Source organism: Borostomias antarcticus (assembly GCF_949987555.1).
Source record: "Borostomias antarcticus genome assembly, chromosome: 21".
NCBI lineage: Eukaryota > Metazoa > Chordata > Actinopteri > Stomiiformes > Stomiidae > Borostomias > Borostomias antarcticus.
This window is the reverse complement of record NC_140254.1, coordinates 11,032,342-11,044,426: the sequence shown is the minus strand read 5'-3', so window position 1 is coordinate 11,044,426 and position 12,085 is coordinate 11,032,342. Positions and strand designations below refer to the sequence as shown.

The 12,085-nt window shown below is 42.1% G+C and overlaps 1 protein-coding gene across 1 annotated transcript in view; it reads right to left on the bottom strand.

Moving 5' to 3' along the window:
* Window positions 1–9,808, bottom strand: part of necab1 (N-terminal EF-hand calcium binding protein 1) — a gene marked incomplete at both ends in the record, with an annotated part of 31,879 nt that extends 22,071 nt beyond the window's left edge. The window contains 3 exons of the mRNA XM_084455252.1: window positions 5,308–5,416; window positions 7,183–7,207; window positions 9,722–9,808. Coding sequence (XP_084311378.1) covers window positions 5,308–5,416; window positions 7,183–7,207; window positions 9,722–9,808 — 221 coding nt within the window. The remainder of the gene's footprint in view (window positions 1–5,307; window positions 5,417–7,182; window positions 7,208–9,721) is intronic.
* Between the last annotated feature and the right edge of the window lie 2,277 nt (window positions 9,809–12,085).

Here is a 12,085-nt window from a genome sequence, read left to right as displayed (position 1 = left end):
CCAGCTGCCCCATAGCAGAACCTTTAAGCCTTCTCAGAAAACAGTCGGAGCAGCCATCTGATTCAAAAATCAGTCTCACTAATAGGCACTGCCATCGTGAAAAATATGATTCATATTTCACAACGAATGCAGCAAACACTGACTATGAGTTTTACACCATTTACACTGATTTCTGGAGTTAATGATTTCCTTTCAGAAGGAATTATTATAGTGGCAACTAAACCTTCTAGAACAGCACTACTGTAGCCTTTTTTCCTTTGTTGTTGTTGATATCAAATACACAAATCTGGTCGTCTGCTTAGGGCTCTGCTGCTATGGAAACGGTAACTTGAGGAATCAAAGTGCTTGGTGATAGAAGACAGAGAAAGACACTTCTCAGTGATAGGAGAGGGAGATTTCAAACACAATCACACACACACACACACTGACCAACCCCCCCCCCCACGCACACACATGTAAATCAGCCGCAAGAAACATCAGCTCACTTTTTGGGACATTTCTTTGGTGACGTCATGATAGGCCCGAGTTTTATTTTACTCTTCAATTGTTTCCATCCACTTTTAAGCGAGGAATCAGGATACATGTCTTCAGTCTCTAAAGGGCAGCGTTTAGACTCAGCTTGCGTTAGATCTACAAAGCTGTTGAAAACAATGCCATGCATTCAGTGGCGATTCTAGACCCTTTTGACTGGGGTGGCACAAGGGGGGCACAGAGATATTTCACCTTTGAGTGTGAGTCACAGCTGCATACAATCAATCTGATGACAAAATTGAGTATCATCCTCAATGAGTTCAATTCTAGTCCCACTCCCATGACAGGAAAGCAGATTATCTTAAATTTACCCTATCAATCCGAAAAACTCGCTTTTTGTAACATGTTTTTCATGAAGGCTAATGTGCATTTCAGCTAGCTAGCTAGCTAGCTGACTTTAGATTTACAAACAAGTGGAGAGACAATGATGACACTAGCTAGCTTTCATTAAATCGTGTTACAAAGAAAATAACTATGTTAAAACGTTTTAACTACTGATACACTAAAAAATACATCTTTCCGAGGGGGGGAGTTAAAGAATATGTGAGAAGACCAAGTTCAAATACCCTCTAGTAAAGTTAGCTAACTGCTTGCTCCTGCAGAAAGCTGTGTTGGCCAGCATCTGGGGTGGACTAAACCATTTTGTACATTTTGTTAAGGGGTGTGTAGGAGGCTCAACTATTTGGGGGATTAAATTATCTCTCAAATTATATTTTCAACTAATTTAAATTTAGTTATGACAGTGACTCATTCATTAGAAATGACAAAAATACAGACAAAATCACAGTGGTGGCACCTGGGGTGGCCGGTCAGATTCCAAGGGTGGTATGTGCCACCCTTGGCTACAACCTAGAATCGCCCCTGCATGCATTGTCTCGAGGAGAAATCTCAGGAGAGATCTTTCAACGGGCTGAGGAAAATTGCTATTTTCAGAGAAATGTATTGGTTTAATCTGATCCTGTTAGCTGTTTCTAATTATGACGATTGGCCCCTGAGTGTGGCTGTAGCTGGAGTTTCTGTAAGAAACTGTGACTCCCTTTCCTAGACTTATGAGATAAGGGTGGCATTCCATAGTTGGTACATTCTGTGGACAACAGCAATTGTTGTGGTTAGAGTTAGAGCTGGGTGCCGAACCAACACCCGGTTATCTCACTATAAGGCCAGAAAACTGCAGGAGAGACCCGACCAGTCCAGACCAGTCTGAACGGGGAAGAAGGGGTGGAACGCCCTCGAACCATAAGAACCGTGCTCGAGCTCAGATGCTTTGATTTGGACCAGACAGCCATACAGACAGGTCAGCTGAACACTAGACTATATGCCATCGTCTTTTGTATGCTATAACCTTCTGTAATAAAACAGCTTTTGATTGTCGCTCAAATCCCGTGTTGGAGAGATTCATTTGGAGTACATCAGAACAAAGGGACACTGGACTGTGTGGTATCTGTGTGAGATTGGGGGCCATCTTTTATTGAAATCAAAATACAACGCAGAGCTGAATAAGGACAATAATAAAAGACAACGAAAGTCAACAGGGCAATCCTTTTTAGATTATATCACTGACTGTAATAATGTATGCTCGGTTGAGTCTAATGACGTGCAAGGTGTCCTCGACTCTTTTGTAAAAACATTAAATTACTTTGTAGATAAACACACCCCTTTTAAGCGGACTAGGATTAAAGATACAGTAGAGTTGCACCATGGTTCTCTAGTGAGCTGTCTAACTTCTTTAAAGATAGGAATTGTGCCTGGTCTCATGCCAGACGCACAGGGGATACCCAAGACTGGCTAACTCAGAAATAAATGTACAACAGCTGTAAGGAAAGCTACATCTGATTACTTCTTGGATTTAGTTTCTAACTCCTATTTAAACCCAGCTAAATTCTAGGGTGCAGTGAACCTAACTGAAAACAAATCCTCTAGCTCACTGCCCTTGTGTATTAATGTGGAGGATTGTGTGATCTCTGATCCAAATGAAATTTGCCTTGCTTTTAATAAGCACTTCTCTGAGGCAGGGCACTTATTTGATGGATTGTATACTGGGCTGGCTCCCCTGGACGCTGACTGGTTGCATTCCCACTTCGGAACATGTCTCTCATTTCTCCTCTCAGCCCTTTACACCCAGCACAACTCTAGGAATCTTGCAATCCATAGATCCTAAGTGTTCTACTGGTGAGGAGAATCTAGATTCATTCTTTATAAAACTGGCATTTGATTACACAATAGTTTGAATTCAAAATGGATGGTAAATAGACATAAAAGAATCCCAGAGAGACTTGACTCATATTTCATTTGTTTTTGGGTGCGCCTTGGGTGTTTGGGGGTGTTTTTTGGACAGGCTAACGTGACTTAATAGGGTTGCACTAGCATTAGCCACCAGTGGAAATCGGAACGACCCAAAGCTATCTACAGCATGAAATTGAAATGAAAATCATCTCCATCAGTCAAAAACATCCTAAGTAAGTTGGAAATGAGGCCCTAGTTCAAAAATTTCAGAATATCCCTTTAAACAGACTATATAGTATTGGTTTGGATAGAGGTGCTTGTGACTGGTTTCCTGTCTCTAGCTAAAGGTGTGCCCCAGGGACTGGTGTTGGGTGCTGTCCTTTTCACCATCTATATAAATGATATTGTCTCTATAGTAACTGGCTGCCATGTTCATTTATATGCTATGATACAGTTGTTTGCTGTTCTGCGGATACTGTTCAGGAAGCCATTGTTAATCTGCAGCTTGCTTTTAATATACTACAAGAAGCTCTCACCAATCTGAAACTTGCTCAAACTCATATTGAGAGAGTCACAGAGTACAAATATATTGGTTTGTGGCTGGATGATAAACTCTCTTTCAAGTCTCATGTAGACAGTCTAGCCTCTAAGCTGCAGCAGAAAATGAGGTTCCTGTACAGAAACCGTTCTAGCTTTCCTATGTTCAGCAGGAAGGATTGTTCAAGCTGTTTTTCTATCAGTATTAGACTATGGTGACACTATCTATAGACATGCTTCTGTGACAACCTTGAAACCCTTGGACTCTGTCTACCACTCCGCCCTAAGATTTATTATGGGTGATAGATATGACACTCACCACTGTGTTCTTTATCATAAGGTAGGCTGGCCATCTCTTTCTCTAATGCGTAACTATCACTGGTATTTGTTTATTTTCAAAGTAATTATTGGTAAAAACGTCCACCTTACATCTCATCTCTGTTGGACTGGAGCCTTGAAACTTAACAGACTCGGTCAAATGATCGGCTTGTTCTTAGGGTTCCTCGAATTGATTCTGGATACTTGGAAGGGCTGCTTTTTTCCATGATGCTCCTTATACTTGGAATACCTTACAACAGACTCTAAAGCTTGAGGTCCTTCCTTCAGTCACAGAGTTTAAGTCCATAGCTCTAGACCCTCAACCTGTAACTATTTTTAATTATTATTCTTGTACATTGCATTCGCTTTGTTGATGTCTGTGTCTCTGTGTGAACTCGTCATCCCTGTAAATGAGGGAAACCTCAGTGCTTCACGAGTATAAATAAAGATTTGAAATTAAATTAAAATGACTCATGAGTATACCGCAGGCCACTCAGATCCCTATGCGGTCCCCAGTGGTAGATTCTAAGATGTGTTATTGTGACAAGCTGACAGACTGATGGAGATCGGTTTGATGTGTGTCCTCAATGAGTCCTGCAGAGACTGTGCTGCATCATGCTGGAAGGACAATATTCACTCGTCTGACGTCATGATATCGTCCTCAGGACAGTGGCTGGTGTGTTAAAAGGGACCCAACACGGACTTCCGGTTGACAGCTGAGGAAGATGGTCGCATAAAGCGGAGCTCCCAGGTCGATAATAAAATAACCCCAGAGAATCACGGAATCAACTCGATTACGATTTCAGAAGTTACAGGGGATGAATAAGGACGAGGTCAGAATATTAAAATGCAGTCGAAAGAATGAGAGGCGGGCGAACGAGGCAAAGCGTCTGGAGGAGAGGGGAGCGGCGCCATGAGTCAAGACCATGTGCTGCCCGAGATGCTAGCTAGCATACGGGAGGAAATACGCAAACTCAAGCGAGAAATGATGAAAAAATCTTTCTGAATTTAATTAGTTCAAGGTAGACATGCGACAGGAATGCAAATCGAAAACTCGATATTAATGCCACAGAAATACAGGAGCAAAAGAGAGACATCATCGAGGCACAGGAGCGCATTGAAGAGCTGGAATTTGCAGCTAAGGAAGCACTCATAACGACGCTCAGACAACAGAAGGCGGTGCAGGAGAAACTAACTGATTTAGAGGGGAGATCAGGGAGGAACAATTTGGGTATTTTGGGGTATTTTTGGGGTGCCAGAGGATGCAGAGGGGGATTCAGTGACAGACTTCATGAAGGAGCTGCTCCAGAAAGAGCTTGCGGTAACGGACGGAGCTAGCCTGCAGATTCAACAGGCGCATAGAGCATTAGCTAAGAAGAAGAACGCCGAGATACATCGTGGTCAACTTCCTACAGTTCGAAACCAAAGAAAGCATAATCAAAAAGGCATGGCAGAAGAGGATCCAGTGGAATGGGAAGCAGCTGTCGTTTGATCACGTTTACGCGACGCAGGTGGTGGAGAAACGCAAGGCCTACGTGGGGATCAAAAGAGTGCGTGTGCAAAAGAGTCATACTGTCCTCAATACGAAAACACCCACATCCTGCTTCCATGCATTGTGTACAACACTGAGCTTTATGACTGGATGCACTGTAGCACCTCTGTCAGGAGAGTAGAAGGCACATAGTGTTATACACTTACTCTGTGTTGTGGGTGTCAATGGTGTGGAAGAGCTCCTTCAGTTCATCTGCCGTCAGGACTCCGTCAGAGAAGTAGGCTTTGAACTCATCAAAGGACAGCTTCCCATCATCTGAGGAATGGAGAACACACTGCTTAATGGTGTCATCCAGCAGAACTCAGTAGACGGGAGAATGATTTAGGAGATCAACAAAATGAATGGTACATATGGAATGGGTTTTTTTCTGATAATTCGGTGTTAAAGTAGCCTGGGCCCTCCACTGAGTTGACTGATTCTTGGTTTGCCATTGTGACACGAAACTGCAGTTTCTCCAATTAAAAAATGATCGGTCAGGCCACAGGGGACTAACAATTAACCAATCAGCACCACTGGAACCAGAGATAAGTAAAAATAATGGCTGTTCAATGACAATTGAAAGTATCAATGACTTTGAAATCCAAACAGCACTCTGCTTTGGAGGCATTTATTCAAAGGGGAGATGTTTTTTTGTGTTCTCTTTTCGACTTAAAATGACTTCAGGCAGATACGTTGGTCTCTAGTGACCGGTTATGGAAAATCACTAATTGGGGGCCAAGCAGCGAAGCTGCGTAGGCCACCATTGTTCTTGTACCTTTTCTTATTGTTTCTTTCTTTCTTCTTCTTTATTCTTCTGCCATGGGAGTCTATGGCAGCCCATAGAACCGTATGGTAAAAAGTTTTGAAAATTGGCACACTCATTCATGACAGTCCCCTGAGACTTTTCACCAAGACCCATGTCCATAGCTTGAACGCTCTAGCGCCACCAACGTGTCAAAGTTGGAGGTGCGTTTGTGCACGCAACTTTTGACCTGTAAGCCCGATTTTCAAAAACGAGGTACCGTTGGATTCCTTGGCTCAAGCCATAATTTTCCGCCATATTGGATTTCCCGCCATTTTGGATTTAGTGAAAAACACTTAAAATGTATCTCCTCCTAGGAATTTCGACCAATCTGCACGAAACGAAACAAAACGAAATCAAAATTGGCCACAAGTACACATGTGAACAGTAACACACACACACACACACACTTTCAGGGGTTGTCGGTGGAATTTATCCTCTGCATTTTTCCATTTCTACATCCAAGCTCTCTGCACAGAAAGGCCCAGCAGATATCTTGACCACACTGGGGAGAACATCCCCGGTTCCCTGACATTGTCCCAAAAGTGGGAATTGAACCCAGGACCTTCTTGCTGGGAGGCGACAGTGCAAAGTCCTGTGCCACCGTACCACGGCCACCTCTCCAACAAATACTGACTAACTGACATGTGCTGTCGAGTGCTCCAGTCCAGCGTTTCTCAACTGGTGGGTCGCGGAGCCATTTTGATTGGGTCGCGGCCTTGTGGGCGGTTTCCCTTTTCTTTTCTTTTTTTTTTATGGGATTTTAAAATATATATATATTCATAGAGAAAATGTTGGGGTTTTATTTTGCAGGACACACAATTCAATTCAATTCAATAATTTCAATAATTTATTTACGAGACATGACAGGAAGTGGGCTAACCTTAGCGTGTGCCAATGTTGTGTTATGTGTCACAGACTTTTTCAATTTTTGTGGAATAAATTTGAGTGCTGTGGAATAAATTTGACGATGCTGATTTATCGACCGTCCTGTCATTTGGATGTGAGGGACACGGTCAGTCTGTTGTTTCCATGACAACAGCGACAGCATCGGAGGAGAGATAGGATCAAAATTTCATTGAAAAAGAGCATCTGTTCCTGAAGATCCCCTTCACAGAGGATGGCAGAGACACACAGACGACACTTGGGAAATAAACGTAGATAGTGGTGTGTGTGTGTGTGTGTGTGTATGTGTGTGTGTATGTGTGTGTGTGTGTGTGTGTGTGTGTGTAATACTTACCGTTTTTATCTGCTCTTCTTAAGATCTGAAAAGAGTAAAGACAAGAGAAGAGCTGTCAAGCAATGTTTCCAATCTTCAGAGGTTGTATGTGTGTGTGTGTGCGCGTGTGTGTGTGTGTGTCAGTGATCACTAGACACGCCGGCTGTGAATCATTGATGCTGGTGCTCCTGCGAGCTAAGCAGATGAAAGTGAGTATGATGAACCCCGGGTCAGCTTTGAAAGTCTGTTCCCCTCCACCTCATTGGCACCTCTTCTGACCAAGACTTAATCCACACACAGGGGATCCCCACTGGTATTCAACCTTCATCTGTCCTGGCTGGTTTGTTTTAGATAAAAGTTGATATTGTACGAGGAACCTATGGTGTTTCTCTCGGAGGTCTCTCAGGTCATGGAATGATAAGATCAATCCAGTTTAGATTGTTTATTGTTTGTTTTTTTAGCTTTAGCACTCTCCTTGCTGTTCTCTTCAATCTGACCACTTTTTACTTACTGTATCTACTGTTTAAAACAGCAGAATGATCAAATTATTTCACAAGTTTAACAAACTAAGCCTGGAGGAAACCGAGTTTAGTAGCCTAGGCTATGGCTTGAGCACATTTTTGTGGTAGAAGTGACAAAGTTACAGGTGCTTTTCGAGCTGCTTAGAGGAAATGGTTTCCCTAAGTCAAAATGGGCACGATAACCAACAAACGTAGCCTACTGCTGCAGTTGGAGCAGTAGGCTATGGATCAGGAGAGAGATGAAAGAGTGAACACGCTCACTCCCTCATCTCCCCGGACAAACTGATGGCTCTTACATCGTAACCGCGGCGGAGCTAACTTTTTAAATCCATTTTTTAAATCCAGTTTTGATGTAGCAGCAACGGCAGGTGGATGATGGTTCTCCTACTGTTGGCAAACGTCGTTCCCACAGACTCTGTCTCCCCTCAGTCAGTGGAACAGGAGGGTTCTAGCTCAAGGCGGGGCAGAATGAGGTGTAGGCTATATGAAGCCTACTGGCTTCCGAAGCACTGCATGCTAATCATGTTTCCTCAAAGAGAAGCAGAAAGCCTTCAAGCCCCTTCTGTAGCAGTAGACCACTAGGGAATGAGCCTTTTTTTTCTTGTTTTTACCAGACAGGCCAAGTCAAATTAGTACAGAAAAATACATCTCATTCTATGTATGGAAAACACCCACCCCGGTCACCAGCCGTCTCCAGAATTCACCATGTTATGGTCTTATCTTCATGGAGGACCCTACCCTCGGACCTGCCCTATGTGTTGCATTTCCACAAGGGCCCCTAAAATAAATTTTGCTTATAGGGCCCCACGAAACCAGCTCTGGCTGTGCATGGACACCTTATTGGCAATTAATGCATCTAAACTAGGATGTCAGGTGATGCACTAATTGCCAAGAAGATGTTTGTGTTATATCTAGCCTAGAAGGAAAATTCAAGACGGCAAACATCAAGATGTTTCATATCTGGACTGAGGTATCCAGCAGCCACCTCATCAATGCAACAAGTGTGTTATCCATCACCCTATGTCGAGTCTTGACACCTGTTGCCAAAAGCAAGTGTTGTGGTTTTTGGTCCTTAATGACCTGCTATAATGTAATAAATGTTATACTGTCAAGGCCCATTTTCTTGGTTCTGCTGAGGTTACAAGCTTAGTTGGACTCCGGGAAGCTGGACGCTTACGAGCAAACTTAGCTTAAGACCAGGTCAGGACAGGCTGGGGTGGAGATAGCCTTCATCACCGCAAACATCAGACCACCTTTTGATTGTCTAATCATCTTGTGTCAATACTTCACTGTCCAAACTGTGATAGGCTATTATTCACCATTGTTTCAGTTGACTGCAGCTGGCCCAGGAGGAAGTGATGTTTGATGGTTTGACAATAAAACACCAAATCTCGTAATAGCAAATCCATCGTCTATACGATCCATAATTCATTCATCTTTATCACAAGCCTTCACAAAAACATCAATATCTCTATACAATCTGTCTGTTTTTCAGGCATAGTCAGCAGTCAACATTTTGTTATAAGCTGTGACATTCTGATTGAACTTCATCACAGGTGTCAAACAAGAAACATGGAAATGAAAGGTCAATCTTGTCAAATTAATTCACTTTATAAAACCTTGAACATGCCTGCAGCCAGATAGCACAATACCTATGCAGCATTTGCGCGAGATCCCATTGCACTTTCTTAACATTAAAATAACAAGATATCCTACTGGTCTTGATTTATATGTTGACATAAATAAGACTGTATTTGATCTTTTGCACGTACAGCCATATTCTGCCTATATTACATACGGTTTGGGTCAAATAAATTAAATACGATTATTAGGGTGAAATTGTTTTGTTAAAATATAACCACCGCATTTCTGATTGCATAGCCTATACTTTGTGCTCTGCTTTGGACGCTCGTCAGAATTGAATTGAACAAAACAGCATTTTGTCTGTGTCTGGATATTGAAACGACATTTGAAATTAAAATACCGATAGAATACAGTCAGAGTGTCAGCAGTAGGCCTACACTACATAGTCTACTTACATCAATACAAATGGACATTCCTTTCTTTAATTCCATTGGAGTGCTGGCTTCATCCGAGAACGACTGTACCTCTTCAGAATAATCCATGTTCCTAGATGATGTCGTACTTTGAAAATAGGACAAACTGAAAATTCTGTTCACTAGATTGTTATTTGAAGTTCCCAGCACAGAGGTAAGAATGCTGCGGTCCTCTGCAGCTCCTCCTGCTGCTGCTGCTCTGATTGCGTGCGTCCAAACTCGCGCGCGCCGCGCGTTGTTGAGATGCGTTTCTATAAAAAGCAGAGACAAACGTCGACAGCTGACAGCTTGATATCAGCAACTGACAGCTAAAATTGAATAATATAACTGGTTCCAATGTTGTATAAGATTGGACACGATACCAATGGAAGCAGGTGATTGTGCAAAGGTAATTTTGAGTAAGACATGTTATGTTAGTAGGTGATGTTACTTATAGGCTACATAGCCTACGTAGGCTACATAGCCTACAGGTGTAGTGTGTGACTCGACCTCTGATGATTGGACCTCAGCTGAGTTTACTGGTATAACTGTGATAAACCTGGGCTACAAAGCCAATTTGAGAACATCTAGATTATGGTTAGAACATCTAGCCTATAGGCTACTGTAAATTCTCGGTTCTTGTGTGACTGCCTTGAATGTTGGTTCTCCAGAAGATCTGCGCTTGGTGCACTTGGACTAATTTCTCTTTGACTTCAAGTGAGACTGGCAACTAAAGATTGTACAACATCACCCTCTAGTGGGGATTTACGGTAAGACCGACAGAGCTCGAAGACGAACTTTTCTCCCGTTCAAATTCAAACAATGGGTAGGCTGTACTATCCTCACTGATACGACCGGAGCTTGTGTGGCTTTGTGTTTCTCCAGAAACAAGAGAACATAACATCATGAACAATCAGGGGCGCTGCTAGAAATTGTGGGCCCTATGAAAGAATATAGGCCCCCAGCCTAGACCTTATGATGATGATGATGATGATGATGATGATGATGATGATGATGATGATGATGATGATGATAGTACTGGTTCATGGGGGGCCCTGGTAGTGCAGGGCCCTTGAGATAGTCCTAACTTTTTTTTCATTTTTCATTATTGAGAATAGGAATACAGACATTGTATGATATAAAGACATTAATGAGATTTTATAATTCAACTGAATGCTTGTCTTTTCTTTTATCCTGTTATGGTCAGGCTTAGACATTTACTGGTATGCCATCAGTGGCACAGATCTGGCATAGGCTACTCATCAATGAGTTGCCAGAACACAATTTTAAGAAGTTTACAATTTCACCAACAACACATCTTGGTGTCCAAACTGTTTCCTATATACAGAACATGGGTGATGTTTCACTCCCTCACATACGGTCAGAACATGTCTTCAGATGACTTCTATTACCTCCACAAGGTGACAGCGGGTCCACAGGCCGCCAAAACATGGCTGGTCATTCACCTCCATTTGTTTTTTGGAGCAGGATTATGCAAAAACTATCAGACCGATTTTCATGCAACTCGGTGGAAGGGTATAGCACCATCTTTGAACCCATTACATTTTGGAGTGGATCCCAATCACAGGGCGGGACCACGGCCCGGACCAGCCATTCAACTCCATTCAATTTTTGGACTAGGATTACACAAAAACTACCTGACTGATTTTTAGGATGGGCCATCTTAGAACCCATTACATTTTAGAGCAGATCCAAGCAGTCCTCCATCATCCCTGTACTGAAGAAGCCAAGACCAGCCTCAATGACTACACCCCCCTCTGGGTTGTTTATTGATTGATTGATTGATTGATTGATTGATTGATTGATTGATTGATTGAGTGATTGATTGATTGATTGATTGATTGATTGATTGGTTGGTTGGTTGGTTGGTTGGTTGATTGATTGATTGATTCATTCATTCATCCATTCATTCATTCATTCATTCATTCATTCATATCCATATAGCATGAACATAATCCATTAAGACCTTTATCTACCCCATCCTATCTTAATTGTATAGAAAGGGTACTTATTGTGTAATTTGTTTTAATGTGTAAAATTGTAATTTTGTAAATTGTCAATTTGTAACTGGTGAATTTGTAAATTTGTGAAATTGAGTATTAGAGTTTATCTGAAGCATAATCTTGGAGCCGGCAGCAACATTTCACTGTGGCTGTACACTACCGTTTCTTGTTTTGTTTGTTAGCAGGATTATGCAAAAATGAACTTGATCCATAAGTTAAAAATGTACTTTGTGCAATACCACTCCGAATGTATATTTATTTACAAATATCAATGTTTAATGCACTGGAATTAGGAGTAATGTGAACTACAGTAGCCAAGCACACAGTGTGCAAAGAAACCCTA